The sequence below is a fragment of the Thamnophis elegans genome, chromosome Z (assembly GCF_009769535.1).
Source record: "Thamnophis elegans isolate rThaEle1 chromosome Z, rThaEle1.pri, whole genome shotgun sequence".
Classification (NCBI taxonomy): domain Eukaryota; kingdom Metazoa; phylum Chordata; class Lepidosauria; order Squamata; family Colubridae; genus Thamnophis; species Thamnophis elegans.
The window spans coordinates 18,199,451-18,217,939 of record NC_045558.1 but is presented as its reverse complement, the minus strand read 5'-3'; the positions used below and the strand labels follow the sequence as shown (position 1 = coordinate 18,217,939).

Below are 18,489 nucleotides of genomic sequence, written 5' to 3'. Positions count from 1 at the left end.
GGGGGGAAGAGGGGGGGCAAAAGGCTGCCTCATCCAGTTCAGACTTCTGAATCTGGATGACATGCGTATATTCCATACCTGAAAAACCAGCAAATGCTTCTTTCTTTCCTTTCCTCCTTCTTTTAATCCTCCCCGATCAATTATCACCTATTTAACCCGTCTAGGCAGGGGGATGCCAAGGCAGGAGCCCCAGGCGTCCCAGGGCTTCCACGAAGTGACATTTAGCACATCTGCGGCTCCGGAGCCGTCAATGGAGTGAAAGACGGTGATCCTGGCCCTTAACCCAGGGGCAGCCCGCCCCCCCCCCCGCTTCCTTCCCGTTTCGCTTCGCCCGGTGTTCCCGCCCGCTTGGCAGCAAGCAAGGCACCGACCTTCCCACCCACTTGAACCGGAACCGTTTTTGCAAAAGGCAGCCCGGAGGTTTTTCTGCTGCTGCTGTTGCTTTTGCTGCTGGGGAAGGAAGAGCCTCAACGGGTCTTCTGCTGCTGCTGCTGCCCCTCCTCCTCCTCCTCTTTCCCCTTTCCTGTAGGCCACTGGCTGGAAGCCACCGGTCCGGGCCAGCCGAGAAGATTTAAAGCTGCCGGCCATGGCGCTAAGGCTGCAACCGCCTCCTCCTCTTCCTCAACAGCAGCACGAACAGCTCGCACGACGGCCGACTTAGCCCAGTTTTGCAGCAGTGCATGCCACTGCCAGTGCAGGAGGTTGCATGAGCCTCCGGGCGCAGCGCAGGCAGAACAGCGGGGCCGGTGGGAACCAGAGGCGCTGTGCACGCCGCCGCCGCCCCCTCCTCCTCCTCCCCCAGCGGTGGTGCTGGTTCTCCAACCCGTGTATGGCTTCACACCACACCAGCCGCTGGTAACTCCCGCCGCTGTTGCTGCTGCTCCTGCCACCGCCACCGTCTTAGTCCCCGTCTGGCTTCTCCTCCCCGCCCCGCCTCCTCCGCTCCTCTTCTTCTACTACTACCCCGCCTGGGTCCAGCCTCTCTCGACTGCCTGCCCGGTCCCGGCGGCGGACAACATGGGGAACGTGACCTCTTGCTGCGTCTCGTCCAGCCCCAAACTGCGGAGGAATGCCCACTCGCGGCTGGAGTCCTACCGGCCCGACACCGAGCTGAGCCGCGACGACACGGGTTGCAACCTGCAGCATATCAGCGATCGGGAGAATATCGACGGTAAGACGCGAGTCGGGGGGAGGGGGAACGTACGAACACTCCAGCGCGGGTGGGAGAAGATCAGCGGCGACTTACGCAAGACAAGATAGGAAGGAATAGTTTGGGGGTTTTTTTTGGGGGGGGGGAGGGTGAAGGAAGACTAGTTTGATCCTCCCGCGCTGGTGTTGTTTTAATCCCCCCCCACACCTCTGCCCCCCCCCCCAGTTGAAAACTAAGCATCAACTGTGGGACGCTTGGGTGTGGTAGCAAGGCGGCAGTGCCCCTGGGCATGTGCAGTCTGCACTTGCTGGGTGAGAAAGCGGGCCTCAGAGCCCTATTTGCGGGGTTTGCAACTCTCGGGCAGTGAGTAATGGGTGACTTGAATGGTTTTCACTTGGGGAGTAGTAGTGATGGGGTTCCCACCGGTCCCAGACTTGGGCACCTCAAAAGTGGGTAGGCAGGTTGGAAAACCAAAGCAGTTGTTTTGAAGGACTGTGTGGGAGCAACTCAAACTTTAATCCCTTAGCCTTCATCGGAGGCTGAACTTGGAGGTCTTTCCCATTCTTCTGGCTGTCCCAACTATGTATGGCTTGCAAATTCAAGCCCCCCCCCCTTTTTCCAGGAGTCCATAGAAGTTCTCCATCTGTGACAAAAAAGAGTCTTTTTTTTACAGGAAAACTGGAAACATCTGGCTGAAATGAAGATTCAAATGTTATAAATAAATAAATAAATAAATAAATAAATAAATAAATAAATAAATAAATAAATAAATAAATAAATAAATAAATAAAGTTGGGGGTTGGAATGAAGATTCTGCCTCTATCTGTTTAACCCTATATGTAAAGAGCCAGTTTGGTCTAGTGGGTTAAGGCACCAGAAAGCAAGAGGCTCCTAGTTCAAGTCCTACCTTATCCATGAAAGCCAGCTTGGCGTCAGTGTCAGCCCAGCCAATCTTGCAAGGTGGTTGTGGCAAAATAGGAGGAGAAAGGTGAGATGGATTTTTTTGCTGCCTTGAATTATTTGTGAAATAATATATAGGCAGGCTATAAGGATATAAATATTTGGTGGGCTGAAACAAAAATTCTGCATCTTATACTAATATATATAAAGAATCAGGTAGGCATCAGGCTACAATCGAGAGGCTCTGAGTTCAAGTCCTTTCTTAGCCATGAAAGCTACCTTAGCAAGCCAGTCATACACTTAGCCCAGTCTACCTCGCAAGATTATTGTGGGAGAAATAGAAGAAGGAAGGTGTGTTGGATATGTTTGCTGCCTTGAGTTAATTTATGAAAATAATACAGGCAGGATATAACTAGATATAAATGTTTTAAATAAATGGGAGGCTGAAATAAAGATTCTGTCCCAAGCCTCTCAGTCTTTAAAAGGGAAGCCATGACAATTATTTTATAGCATACACTAAATAATCCATACATGTTCCTTTAGCTCCTTTTGCATTCTAACAGAGGGATGTGGGGAAATGGTGGGTGAAGTAACCTCATAGTCACTGGTGGTTTCTCACTTGTGTTCCTCTGGAGCAAAGAATTTGGACCATAATTTCCCTCCTTACTTCCATCAAACCATATTTCTTCTAGATGTAAAAAGTGTTCCACAGGAGAGTCTTATTCTCATAGGATATCCTCAACAGAGCACTATAGAGGCAATTGCTTTTGGCGAGAACAGTTTGGGGTTGTGAATGGGGCACTAGGAAGAGGGTCTCTACTATTGTTTCCAACTTCAGAAACCAGACAATCAAAAATAAGTAAGAAAGAATCTTCCCAGGTGATTTTTTAATAAAAAAAAATATTTTCCCTTTTGCTGTCTGGGCATTAGACATGGTCTTATATATGAGCATGTTTGGTCTTATAAAACACTGAGAAATGCTAGCTTTTGGTATGGAATAACAGATTTCTTCTGTATGGAGATGTTTGCAAGGCCAAAGTGCTCAAACAAGTCAAGATAGTGGCTGAAAATGGTACCCATTTTTATGGATGTCTTGTGAGGAGCATGTGAAAAGGGGCACAGTTTGGGTTGTGATGGCCATCTTGACTTATTTGCCTGTCACCCCCCCTCAGCACTGCCGTTCCTCCTAATCCCTATTTAAGTTATAGTTTGGGGACAAATTGGGATCACTTGATGCCACTTACAGCACTAGTTAACATGATATATAGAGCAAGAAGCCTTATTCTTGAATGTTACTTGAAAACAGGGAAATCTCATTTACCTGTCAAATCAAATGAATGCTTTGGTGAACTGAAATGCAATTCTTAGTCTCTTTTTTATGTCTGCCTTTAAATAAACTTTGGTTGCTGTTCCATATTATAACCAGATATTTAAATGAGTATAACTTACTTGGGAATATGGCATACATTTTTTTCTTAAATAATGTGTGGAATTTGATCCAGTTGCAATATTACTTAGGTTTCCTTCAGTGTCCCACAGTATTTAGTAGTATTTATTCCTAGATGTGAATGTTAGGATTATATACTAAAGATCTACTGTCTTAGCTTCAGTGGTTAATCTTAGATTACAGTAACACTTACTTTTTTATGATTATTAATATAGAAAAAGGGATGGTTATGATTGTTAATACAGAAAACGAGGGTAGTCCTTGACTTATAGTCATTTGCTTACATATTGTTTGATGTTACATTGACATTGAAAAAAGTGACTTATGACTATTTTTTACACTTTATACCATTGCGGTATCTCCTTGTCATGTGATCAAAATTTGGATGCTTGACAACTGGTCCATATTTTATGACAGCTGCAGTATCCTGGGGCCTGGATGTGATCAGTTTTTGATACCTTCTGACAAGCAAAGTGTGGGAACGCCAGATTCACTTAAAAATTGTGTTATTAATATAATGACTGCAGTGATTCACTTAACAACTATGTCAAGAATGGTCGTGAAATAGGGCAAAGTTCACTTAATTGTCTTGCTTAACAACAGAAGATTTGGGCTAAAACATGATCATAAGTTAAGGACTACCTATACAGCATTTACTTTTGGAGTAAAATAATTATCATGAAAATGTTTGTGTGTGCATGTGAAATAATCCAAAATCTTTTGGATTTTTCATTTCGGTAATTTTGTAAACCTGGATTTGATACCTTGTTACACCACTAGATGTTTTTAAGAAGAAATTGGATGGCCATTTGTCCAGAATAGTATAACCTGAGCCGGGGGTTGGACTAGAAGACCTCTAAGGTTCCTTCCAACACTATTTAGTCTATGTTCTAAAAGCTACAGCAAAAGAAAGATTTGGCTGGCCTCTCTATCAGTGCATTAATTGTTGAAGTTACATTACAGGTAAAATTATTAGTAGACTAGTGTTGCTGTAATGGTACAGTGATATTAAAGAATACCCCGTGATATATAAGAAAACTTTTAAGGTCACTAACCCTAACAGACACTAATCTGGCTGTGGCTGATCATGATAAGTTTTTTTTTTTCAAACGGAAACTTGGTTTTTGGTGTTTATCAAATCAGCGAAAGGGCACTTTTGTTTCTCAAAAGGCACAGTGGTGCACAGTACTTTAGTCAGAACATTAAATAACTGAGTCAGAGATGAAAGCTTTGGTACAGAATGTAATATAATTCCTAGGGACAGTTGACATGGAAATACATGGCCAATTATGGCATTTTTTTTCTCTATATGAGTGATGTTTTCCACTATTAACAACTGCTATGTTGAGTTTACTAAATGGTTATGCTGTGCTCCATATTAGGGTGGTTTTATTATGGTTTCATCTTAATTTAATAGTTTTTTTCTCGGAATACATACATATATGCGTACATATTATCTATCCTGTCCGTCCATCCTCTGACACTTTATTTAAACTATATTTGAATATCAGTGATTGCATGACTTCTGATATTTCATAGACTAAATAAACTACTTATGCTAATTGAATTTCAAGTTTTTGCAAACAGCAACTATTATATGAACTTCATTTGTTAGGTTCTTCATGCTGCTAAAAAAAAAAATTCTACTTCTTAATTGGTGTTGCCTGATGGAAAGTAAGTAAAACTGAGTGTAGAAATGTATAAATGCTGGTAAGGAGCTTCTTCTGTCCATGAATATCCTCAAAGTGGATAAGGGAGAAAGTGAAGAAATGTATGAAAACTCTTATCCTTTCATATTAGTGTCATGATGCACTTTTGTCATTTTGAATATTTATGGCTAGCTGTGGACAACTCTGCAATGGATTATTGTAGGTCACGAGTCTCCAAACTTGGGCAACGTTAAGATTTGGGGACTTCAACTCTCGGAATTCCCCAGCATTTTTGGAGACTCCTATTGTAGGTGATTAATGTTCGCCATACGAAATAAAAATGACTTTCTATAAAAACATTTCTGCCCACTTTGCAACGAAGAAATGAAATTTGGGTATGTCAAGAAAAATAGAAGTTGAATGCAATAGAGTTGGAAAGCTTAAGAAGTATGCATTGTAAAATAAGAGATGGAATAGATATTGAAGGTAAGATACCACACAGTCACTAAATTGTATAGGTTCTCCTGTTTGAGCAGCAGGCTGGACTAGAAGACCTCCAAGTTCCCTTCCAGCTCTATTCTGTTCAAATGTTTGAATGGATATGGATTGAGTTCAAGCATGCTATACACTATTAAAAAAGCATGTTGTGATGGTTGATGTTACATAAATAATGAATTAGGGTCAAATAGTAAAGTAAACATACGAAGGAAGACTGAATAGGCTGAAAAGACCAAGAAACTGTTAGAAGGAAGCAAAAAGGTTAAAGAACCAAAGATGTGACATGAAGAAGTGCATGAATATAATAGAAACAAGGACAGTTTAGAACACTAGAAAGGCATGAAGGCTATAATGAAAGTTGTTGATGTAAAGTAGATTTAGCTTTTTTTTTTCTTTAAAAAAAATCATGCCTTTAATTTCTTTATCATCTTGTTTCTTTCCTATACTTGTCATAATGCTGCATACTCTGAAAGAGAACAGCATAATAGACAAATAAATATGTTTAGTTGCTTGCAGCTGGAGGGTGTTCCATAAGCATAGCTCTTAAATCCTGACTATCCAGACATTTAACCTCATATTCAAGAAATAGCTTACTCAGCCTTCTGCTGTGAAGAAGCACCAAGTGGCTTGAAGTATTTTTGGAACAAGAAAAAACCAGAAGGTGTGTGTGACGGCAGGTGTAAGTATAACCATAGGTGGCCTGAATTAGTGACACCACAGTGGAGTCATGAACTAAACAAACTCAGCCATTAGTATAGTTGGTCCTTGACTTACAACCATTTGTTAGTGACCATTCAAAGTTACAATGGTCTGAAAATGACATAACTTGTCTTCACGTGACCATTGTCATATCCCCTGCAGTAAAGGATCAAAATTATAGCCCTGACCACAGGCATGTTTTTATGATGGTTGCAGTGTGCTGTGATCATGTGGTTGCTATTGCTTAATGATCATATGTTTCACTTAACAACCATAACAAAAAATGTCTTAAAATTAGGCTTAACTCACCTAACAACTGCTTCCCTTAGCAATAGAAGCTCTGGTGCAAACTGTGATTCTAACTCAAGGGCTACCTGTAGAAGAAAGACCAGGCCAGTTAATCTTAGTTTGCATAGCAATGAAGGTGCTGTTCTAAGATATGTTTTATTTTCTTATTCCTTTTCAATTTCCTTATCAAAAAACAACAGTTTCTTTCGGCTAGAAAGAGATATCTAGAAAAAAAAGTGCAAGGGAGAAACTTGACTTGAAACTCAAAAACCGTTGTAAATATCTCAAGATGAAATCAAAAACATCAGTTTACACAATATAGGGGCAGTTAACATCTACATAATAGGTGTTGATCTGAAGCTGAAGTATGGAAAGGTCTGTTCATGTGAAGATGACTCTTTTCTTAATAAAATGAGTCAATGGAATAATCAATATCAGAAAATTAAAAAGGCATTTATGGTAAAAATTGGCAAAGTGTAGGAAACAGCATCACTGCTAACGTGAGTTGGGTAGGTGAACGCTGGAGACAGAATGGATTTCACCTTCGTTACAACCATCCAAATTCCTGTGAAAAAAACTCTTTAATCCAAGTACATCAAATGTAGATTTCTCTAGAGTAGAGATTACAGACATGAAAATGTTGAAGAACTGATCAAACTTGCTTTGGAAGGAAGGTTATTTGCCTATTTCATTCCTTAGCTGAAAAATGATCATGTTAAGTTCAGAGACAATAATTTTCCTGCTATTATTATTTCTTAGATAGGGTTGTCTTAATGCCACAAATCAATCAAGGGTATTATTGTACTTGTGGGTCTTGTGAAAATCATCTATAGCTCTGGTTTCTTCTTGTAATAAAGCCCTCTTGTTTGACTCACATTTTTCACTGTCAAATCTAGACAAAATGGAATCCTATGTAATTCTGTCCCTAATAAAATGTTGATTGTATGCTAAATTTGTTTTGCATGATTGACAAACTCTTTTCAAGGGATTGTTCTCAAAGTGATTTATTTGCTAGACAGGGATGTTTATTTCCTTTAACCTAGAATGCAAGAACAGCTTCAATTCAGGACAAAATTGCTCAAGAATTTTTAAGTGTGCCAACAACATGAAAAGACTGTAATAGCCACAAAACATTCATTTTAAAAATACTGTTTTTCGGTGGCTGTTTAAAATGCTTTACTTCAAAATAAATTACAATGCAATCACACAGTTAAAATGTTTTGGGATATATTTTGTGTGTAATTTGAATGAAATGTTAAATGTATAAATTGGAGAGAATATATTTTTGGTTATTAAACAACAAAGATGATTAGGGGACTGGAGGCTAAAACATGAAGAACGGTTGCAGGAACTGGATATCAATTTTGTTGTATTTATTTTGTACAATGACAATAAAGAATATACTATATGTCTAGTTTAATAAAAAGAAGGACTTGGAGAAACAGGATAGCAGTGTTCCAATACTTCAGGGGCTGCCACAAAGAAGAGGGAGTCAAACTATTCTCCAAGGCACCTGAGGGTAGAACAAGAAGCAATAGGTGGAAACTAATCAAGGAAAGAAGCAACTTAGAACTGAGGAGAAATTTCCTGACAGTTATAACAATTAATCAGTGAAACAACTTGCCTCCAGAACAGTGGTGGGTTCCTAAACAGTTTACTACCGGTTTGCTCGTGCTCGCTCACGCTCATGTGCAGAATCATCAGGGTGGGTGGGCGGAGCCTGCCGTTGCTGCCACTACTAGTTTGGCCAAACCGGGCTGAACCAGGATCAACCCACCTCTGCTCTAGAAGTTGTGAATGCTCCAACACTGGAAGTTTTTAAGAAGATGTTAGATAACCATTTGTCTGAAGTGGTGTAGGGTTTCCTGTCTAAGCAGGGGGTTGGACTAGAAGACCTCCAAGGTTCTTTTCAACTCTGTTATTCTATTCTAAACCATTTTATAGCCTTTGTAATTCTAGCTTATACAGAAGGGGAAAATGCCAGAGTACTTATATATATGCTTTCTTATTAAAATATGAGTCTTTTCTCAATGTTCAATTAACAAATCAGTGAATTCCAATTATTGGAATCCAATATACATAAATTTTATACTTGACCATAATTTTACAGCGAAATCTGAACCAGCTGTATGCAAACAAGGAATAGCCCTTTGAGTTTTTATCTAACAGTTTTCGCTGTTGTTTAGAGAACAAGCCACAGATAATCACAGTGGTTTTATCTCTTGATAAAGTGTAGAAAATACTGAGATTTCTAGTAAAATGTAATCATGCAGGCTATTCATTCAGTAGATGTGACATATTGCTATGTAAAAAATGTTTATAATTTGAAATATTACTAGCATGCATTGCCATTGAAATGTCAACCAATGCATGGTTGATGGAATTGCACATTCACGTACAAAAACCAGTTGTCACACAATTGTTCTAAGAGTTGAATTGCTTTAGCTACTTAAAATATCCACTGTCATTTATATAGAGACCAGCAACAAAGCAACTGTGACAAAACCTTTCACTGCTTTGTGAATGAATCTATGTATTACGTTTCCAAAGAAATGGGCAGCTATAGAAAAATAATTATTTAGCATACAATGGCGTGGGTAGTTTTTTTTGTAAAGCAGCTGGCATAAAAATGTGATATATGACGCTGTGTAATTACATCTGTCAGATGTTAGTGTATCCCATGTGAAGAGAACAGGGAAGTTAAGGAAGAATGGGGATAGCAAATCAATACCAAACCAAAGTTTGTTTAGTTTTCCTACAAAGTTTCCCATGTGCATCACTGATTCAGCAATTTATGGGTCTAGTGTCTGTTATGACATTCTTCTTGCATTCCTGAGACCTTTTCACGATTTCCAGATAATCAGTAACAGAATGTGCCTTGTCTCCTTTTGTCCCTGTTGCATGAATCCTGGTAAAGTTTATTGCCAATATAGAAGCGGACACAATTCTCCTGTTTTGTGTTCAACTTTGTTGCTACTATAGCCAAATTTAAAACAAGGGATTTGGTGGTAGAGAAACACTTCTGAAAAGCCTAATTCGGCTTTTAAATTTGGAATCTAATTCCAGTTCTTGCTACATTTATTTATTTACTTATTTTAGTTTTTTTTAAAAAAAATCCTATCTTTATTACTTTCATAAATAACTCAAGGTGACGAACAACCCTAATATAAGTAGTCCTTGACTTATATCAGTTCATATGGTGACCACTCAAAGTTACAACGGCAGTGAAAAAGTGACTTATCATTTTTCACACTTACAATCACTGCAGCAACCCCATGATTAAGTTATCAAAATTCAGACACTTAGCAACTGTCTCATATTTGTTTGTTGCAATGTCCTGGGATCGGGTGTTCATCTTTTGCAACCTTCTGATAAGCAAAGCCAATGAAGAAGCCAGATTCACTTAACAACTTCATTATTAAGTTAACAGCTGCAGTGATTAATTTAAAAAAATATGAAAAGAAAGGTCGTAAAATGGAGCAAAAGTCACTTAAAACTGTCTCGCTTAAGAACAGAAATTTTGGGCTCAATGGTAGTCATAATTCAAGAACTACCTGTACTCCTTCCTCCTTAGTGGTGGGTTTCCATTTTTTTTACTACAAGTTTGCTCGTGTGTGCGTGCTTGCGCGACGCTTCTGGAGCCTCCTGCCGCTGCCACTATTGGTTCGCCCGATCTGGGCCGAACCGGAAACAACCTACTTCTGCTCCTCCTCTTTTCCGTCAATAACAACCTCATGAGATGCATTGGGCTGACAAAGAATGACTGGCCCAAAGTCATCTAGCTCGCTATCATGACTACAGCAGGACCAGAACCCAGAGTCTCCTCTTTTCTAGCCTGGTACCTTAACCAGTAGACCAAAGTGGCTCTCTATAACAAGGGTGTCAAACCCGCGGCCTGCAAGCCACATGCGTCGCATGCTGGCCATGCACATCCTGTTTAGTGAAGGAGGGGAAAAGTCACGATACATCATGTGACAACAACGTGACGCCGTGAGTTTGACACGTCTGCTCTGATAGAGCCTCTATCTCATTTCTTGCTACATTTATTTTATGGCAAATGACCAAGGAGAGCAGTATTTGCAACTATTTTTCAATATGTTTGGTAAAATAGTATGGCAAGTTGCAGACACCATGCCTAGGTGCTTCCTTAAGCCATTTCTATTTTCCTTCATATGGAAAGAAAGTCTGTTTGAAAAGATGAATGATGTTGGAAATTCCAGTTATAATTTTTATCCTCTTCCCTCTTCTGTTGGCTAGTTCTAATGCTGAATTTTTATTTCTTCTCAATTTCTTGCCTTTTCCTATTCTCCAGCTCCTGTCCTTTTAGCTTCTGTGAATTTATGTCATCCAAAAGTCTATTTTTTTCTTGCCTATCATTTCCTTGCTAAACATGCCCAAGTTCTGTAAATGTTTCCTGCTAAATTAAACTCCCTAAATGAATTGGTTAAAATTGTATTTCATTAAATAGGTTTATTGTTAGTACTGTATGCCTTTCCAAATCCAGTCAAAATTACATTTAGAGGAGAATTATCTTAATTGAGTTGTTAAGGTTGATAGGAGACAGTTTCTGCCGTCATCTTCTATACAGAATTTTTATAAGGTTGGTTCAGCATTTTATTCTTAGCTGGGCATGATGGAACATTTAATAGATAATGTATTTTATGTAGAATGTGACTGATCAGACCAGAAAAATAATGTCACTATTATTTCTAGGGTCATTGTGATTTCAACATGAAAATTTGTATTTTCTTGGCCCCTCTAATACATGAGACAGCTTTGTATAATTGAAATGGTGATGCTCCTTAAAGTCAGAACTATTGTCTAGCTCAGAGTGTCAAACTCAAGGTCCATGGTCCAGATCTGGCCCACAATGTGGTTAGATCTGGCCCGCAGGGCTGGAAACAATGAAGGACTGGCTCCTGGCACCTCTGCCCCAGCTCAGCCGGGTGCTGATCTACAACTTGGTGGTGGCCATCCAGGTGGAAAAGCAGTGAGATCCGTGGGGCCGCCCTGGAGCCAGTGAGGTGGCGCCCAGCCCCTTGTGCGCACGCTGGAGACAGTAATCCCCCACTCCCACCTGGGCCACCACAGGTGCCCCCAACATGAGCAACATCGAATTGCACTCCCACCAGGCCGCACTAACCCAGCCCCCCAAGGTCAGCCACAACCCTGGTGCAGCCCTCAATGAAATTGAGTTTGACACCCTTGGTCTAGCTTATATATCATACTAAGCCATGGTTCTTTACTTATAGTTTGTGAATTAGCCAGAGTTGACTGAGTTTGTTCATCATCACCCATTATGCTAGGCAGAATTGAAGCTTAATGTGATATATGAACATTGTATAAAGGACCTTAATAAAGACTAAAAGAGTTTTTCTTTAAAAAATTGCTCTTTATTGGGAGATTGGAATGGAACAGCCTCACTTCAACTAGACGGAGCTTCGGGCAAAAATATTAAAATAAACACAAGGAAAATGATCAAAAGTTTTTATTTTATTTGATGGGCAAATTAGGGTTTGTTGATATATGGAGCCAGTAAGATGGCAATATATTAGACATTTCTCTGGAGAAACAGATGATTACTTAAAGGAACAAAATTTGCCAAGGATTATAGAGGAGCAGAAACATATAACAATAAGGACATTTGTGCAGCTATAAAAAAGATTAAAACAGGAAAGGTGCTTGGATCAGATAAATGACCAGGTTCTTATTATAAATGTTTTGAGAATGAACTTTTGCAACCTCTACAAAATACGATGGATTTTATTTTACAGGGAAGAAAGATCCCAGAAAATTGGAAAAAGGCCAAAATAGTATTAATATCTAAAGACGAACAAGATTTCACTTTAAAAAGAAACTATAAACTGATACCATTATTGAATAATGAATACAAGTTGTTTTACAACAATATTGGCTGATCAGTTAAAAATAATTTTTCAATAATTTATTCATGTGGATCAATGTGGATTTTTATCTAAAAGATAATTATCTTGTAGTTTCTAAACAATAGGCAACCATAAATGACTAATGTGTCATAAGATACTAGAATTTTTGCCAAGGGAATACTAAATAAGATCAAGAGGATAAGTTGTGGCATAAGAATTCAGCTATTAATGGTTTTATTGTTTATCATTATCAGAAAGATTTAAAGTAGGCAAAATAATTTATGATACAGGTAATCCTTGACTTATGACCACAACTGAACCTAAAAATTATTTTGCTAAGTGAAACATTTATTTAGTTTGCCATGGTTGTTGAATCACTGTAGTTGTAATGATAATAATACACGGTTGTTAAGTGAATCTGGTTTCCCCCATTGACCTCAAGACTGGACTACTGCAATGTGCTCTACATGGGGCAGCCCTTGAAGAGTATTCGGAGACTTCAACTCGTCCAGAATGTAGCCGCACGAGCGATTGTGGGTGCACCTCAGTACACCCACGTTACACCTATCCTCCGCGAGCTGCACTGGCTACCGATCGGTCTCCGGATACGCTTCAAAGTGCTAGTCGTAACTTATAAAGCCCTTCATGGTATTGGACCTGGGTACTCGAGAGACCGCCTGCTGCCAATTACCTCCCAAAGACCCATTAGATCACACAGGGTCGGCCTCCTCCGGATTCTGTCTACCAGCCAATGCCATCTGGCTATTACCTGGAGGAGGGCTTTTTCTGTGGCAGCTCCGGCCCTTTGGAACGAACTCCCCGCAGAGATTCAGACCCTCATCTCTCTCCAGGCCTTCCGGAAAGCCATCAAAACCTGGCTGTGCCGGCAGGCCTGGGGTTGACGAGTTCCCCTCCCCTCTCGACCTGTGTGGCTGTGTGATTCTTGGCTATTTTAACTACTTGTATTGTGTTCTATATTCCCTTTCCCCCCTTTGAGTTGTTCGCCGCCCTGAGTCCCTCCCGGAAAAGGGCGGCATATAAATAAAACAAATCTAATCTAATCTAATCATTGACTTTGCTTTCAGAAGGCCGCAAAAGGTGATCACATGACCCCAGCAACCGTCATAAATGGGGGCCAATTGCCAAATTTCCAAATTTTGCTCACATGACAATAAGGAATTCTGCAACGGTCGTAAGTTTGAAAAATCATCATAAATCACTTTTTTCAGAACGGTCACTAAACAAATGGTTGCAAGTCAAGGACTACATGTATTGAACATTATAAAATGATTTTAAAATGGATTGTGTACAAATGAGCATGTGATTGCTGAAATGTTTAAACTTTTATTGAAACTTGAAACAAAGGAAGTGAAGTGAAATAACGTATGATATAGTGGGCAAAAAGTTTATTTATAATATAGCACTATTTGTTTCTAATTATGATTGGATTAATGAACTTCCATGCAGGGAGAAGTGATATAACATTCTAAATATATACATGTACAGTAAGATGTGCATAGCATGTCACCATTCAAATTTTTAGAATTGCCCTTTCAGTTGTGAATGTGAATAACTCCTGCTGGGGTTAAAAGTGTATGAAAATTATGGTATGATGGCACCAACCCAAGAAATGTTCTTTCATCTTCCTAGGATTACATAGTGAAGACAGTGCATTAACAAGTGGTGAGCACTGGAACTTGGTTTTCCAGCTGTTGCTTGCTATATTTTATTAACCTTTTCAAAGGCTATGCATGTTTTCCCTATGAAACCAATATAGGAACCATCACTTATTAAGGTTTTTTTTAAATTAAATTTCATTTCATTCATTTTATTGGTCTTGTATGCCGCCCGCTCCCGAAGGACTCCGGGCAGCTTACAATAAACAAAGGAAGGGGATAAATAGACAAATAGACAAACAACAATTTAAAATACACAACATTCATAGTTACAGTGGGGCTGGCTATTTCAACAGCCCCCCAGCCTGCTGGAGCATATATGTTTTCAATATCCTCCTCATTTTACCCAATCTCTCTATGGCTGCTATACATTATATTCCCAATGTCCATTCTATTGTATTCTATTCTCCATTCTATTGTAGATGCAATAATTACGTACCTCCTCAAATCAAGTAACCTTTAGATGTTTCCGGACTGCAATTCCTAGAATTTCCTATGAATTTTTTTAAAAATGACATCCTGCTCCATGTTGGGAAACTTGGATGTTTTCCCCATTTTCAACATTCTCACCTTTTATGCCTTTTGCTTCATCTCTGCCATGAAGTATCATTTTTTGCCATTTATTTTGAGAGGAAATAGTATTAGCAATACTCTAATAAGCTAGTTTTAGAGAGGGTGGAAAAATGGCTTGGTAGGTCATTTTTAGCAACAAGAGAATTGTTTGTTTCTAACAGATCAAGTTCACTGTCAAGGACCTTGGTATATTAGACTAGCTATTAACCTGGTGTTGTCTGGGTATTTGTTTATCCCAATCCTGTATTAGACATTCACAAGTGTCTGGACCAAATGTAATTTCTAATGTTGGATTTTCCCCCTTACCAGAGGAAGCCCCCTGTGAAGTACTGTGAAGCTGTTATCATTGCAATTCCACTGGGCTGTACAGTAGAAGCCATTTTAAGGCACAACAGGCTGTAGCTTAACAGAACACCCACCAGAGGGGTATTAGGGGTGTCTTACCCATATAGTATTTGTTTCCAGAGAGCAAGTCATCTGTGTACCAAGTTTGATTGGAATAGCTAGAGGCATTCCAGTGTTATGCTGGAACATAACCACCCTCCCCTTCACACATACAGAGCCATTTATATAGAGAGATGATTTTCCAGGAATTCGTATCAATTAATACTTTTGCTCTCTCTCCTATTAAAGGGAGAATTACTAAGGCTTTTTGTTTTCATTATTTCATCTCCCTATATTTTTAATCCAGGTAGTCTTTGACTTATGACAACAATTGAGCCCTAAATTTCGATTGCTAAGGGAGGCAGTTGTTAAATGAATTTTTGCCTCATTTTACGACCTTTCTTGCCACAGTTCTTAAGTGAATCACTGCAAATTTTACATTAGTAACCCGGTTGTTAAGTGAACCTGGCTTCTCCATTGACTTTGCTTGTTAGGAGGACACAAAAGTGGATCACATGATCCCGGAACATTGCAACCGTGTGTTTTTTTTGCAAACCCAGATTGTGCATTGTTTAGGTTTGTATTTGTAAATGGTATGAAAAATCCATTAGTTACAAATGCACATTCTTTTAAATTAAATTGGTGTGAGGAGTTGTACCTTTAATTTCACTAAGGTAGCAGAACTTCCAAATCCAGCAGCCTACAATTAATAAATCAAATATAATTTTTTGTTAGAAGTATTTGAAATATAGTAAGGCTTTTAATAAAAATGCTTGGCTCAGGTTTTGGATACAATGACTGATTTTTACTAAACAGAAAGTAATTGAACAAGAGGGACATTTGTTAGTCAAGTGTACTAAGTAATCTTGACATTACTCCTTTTCTTAAGCTTAGATTTAAAACTGTAATCATGAGATTTAATTAGCTAAAGATTTTTATCTTGCAGTTGCTTTGATTTTGCATTCCAGGTATTTGAATATAATTGTGGTGGAATTTACAAAGTCATTACTTCTGCAAACACATTTGAAATTGATAAGAGTTATGTCACACGGGAATACAACTGTGTTGAGCTCTGTTTTGTAATTATTTCAGACATTTCCCACACTGATAAAACATGGCCTGCTTTTTGGTAAGCGAATATGTATGACATATTTCACCCCAAGGATCAGATACCCACAGAGATGACAAGAGGATGAACATGTCTGGAAGCTCTATCTTTATTGTGTTCCAGCAAACAGTATCCATAATAGATATTTGACAGTTTCTTGAGTGAATTTATGCCAGGTTAGATTTTAAACTCTTCCCAATTCATTGCACAATCATCATCTCAGAATCAGAACACTCAAATTTCTTCTTATCTCTATTTTTCGTAGATAATATTCCTGTCAGTAGTTTCTGTTACCAAGAACATACAGGGGTGAAATCCAGCAGGTTCGGACAGGTTCTGGAGAACCGGTAGCGGAAATTTTGAGTAGTTTAGAGAACCGGCAAATGCCACCTTTAGCTGACCCCCAAGTGGGATGGGGATTTTGCATTATTCTTCCCCTGGAGTGGGGTGGGAATGGAGATTTTGCAGTATTCTTACCCTGGAGTGGGATGGGAATGGAGATTTTGCAGTATCCTTCTCCTGCCACACCCACCAAGCCATGCCCAGTAAGCCACGCCCACCAAGGCACATCCACAGAACCGGTAGTAAAAAAAATAGAATTTCACCACTGGAACATAAGCATTTCAAATGGCAAAAGACAAGAATTTACCTTTAGAAATAGAAGAAAGAGTTTGTTGCCCAGATTGAGGGGTCACTGCAAATCCAATATGGGACCTCTATAGCATTCAGTGGGACACAATCAGCTTGTCAGTGTCACTGATCCTCCCCAGATCTCTGGACTGTGGTGGAACCGTGAGACTTTTATTATACTGTTGTTTCGTTAACAGCTGTTAAAATGCAGCACCAATACTTCCTGATTGGCAGACAAGTCAGTTGTAAGAGTGGTTTTCTGTAGTAGCAGATGTGCTAAGTATTTTTACACTTTAGCATGTTGCGGTAAATGTGTCATTATAGCCTGATAGGTATGTTAGATTCTACTGTCTTTCCTAAATACATGTCATGATTCTGGCCCTATTCCATCCCCAAGATTGGCAGGAATTTGGCTTCTGCCTTTCTCTTCTGCTAAAGGCCCCAGAAGAGGAAGAAGCAGGGAACCAAAAGTGTTGATTTAGTGACTAAGGATAACCAAATATTCTGGACATCTAAGAGTAAACAGAAGACAATGTCATATTTACTGATGGTTTGTATACTTTTCAGATTTAAACACCTTTAGATGCAGAAGGGAAAAAAATGTGTAGCATGGAGACAACGACAAGGAAAAATGCCTCTCATTTTTTCTTTTTTCACCTCATCTATATCAAAGGTAGTAAAGTTGAGGTTGGAGTGTATTTATCTTACTGTGCTAGGAAGAGTTGGAAGTTAATGCCCCATTTTCTTTCTTTTTCTCTTCTCCCTTTTACTTCACAAATCACCTTTTCCCATTTCCTTTCCCTCCCTTAATTTCCTATTTTCTATTATTTTTTTGTATTTTATACAATTTTTTAAAAAGTAGTAAATTCATGGGATTTTCAAAATAAGACTCTCTTGGAAATTGTTCAGTTTAACTTCGTAGCTTCCAGTTCTGATGTCAGGAATGTTTCTTGATAGCAGCAATTTTGATAACCAGCTTGGCTTGTTTAAAATCATTCTGGGCTAATTTCCCCTCTATTGGAACTTAGTGTGTTTATTACATTGGACTATCTGTTTAAAGGTATTATGGGTACCTGAATAACTTGCTTTCGACTGGCAAGAACAAGGAAAAATTGGGCCTGCTGGAAATAAAACCATAATAATTAACAAGATGGAAAGAAAGGGTGAGCCAGCTTTGTATCAGGTGCATTCTAGAAACAGAAATTGTTTTTAATCTAAGCGAAGCAGCTGAGGAAGATAAATCAGGATATAAAGACGTTCAATTTTGCATTTCACTGTGTGCAGTACATTCTTCTAACTATGTGAATTGCTTTGAACAAAAATTACGTTTATTTTGAGAAAACTTTCACAAATCTGCTCTGTGAGTGTGTTGTTATTTCATTACCGTGATTATTGAATTCTTGGCTATAATCCCCTTAGAAAACTGTTATTTAAAAGTATGTCATCTATTTGTTAGTTAAATTTGGTGATGGGCAAGGTACTAAAACAATAATCTAGGAGTCCATTAGAAGAAGAATGTCAGCCACAACCTTGGGCCAGTCACTTTCTGTCAGTCCAACTCAGAGGGTTGTTGTGGAGAAAATAAGAGGAGGAAGTATGTTG

At 39.1% G+C, this 18,489-nt stretch overlaps 1 protein-coding gene across 1 annotated transcript in view; it reads left to right on the top strand.

Annotated features, from left to right (window-relative positions):
* The first annotated feature begins 360 nt into the window (after positions 1-360).
* Positions 361-18,489, top strand: part of CCNY (cyclin Y) — a 119,318-nt gene continuing 101,189 nt past the window's right edge. The window contains exon 1 of the mRNA XM_032235620.1: positions 361-1,171. Coding sequence (XP_032091511.1) covers positions 1,018-1,171 — 154 coding nt within the window. The 5' untranslated portion in view covers positions 361-1,017. The remainder of the gene's footprint in view (positions 1,172-18,489) is intronic.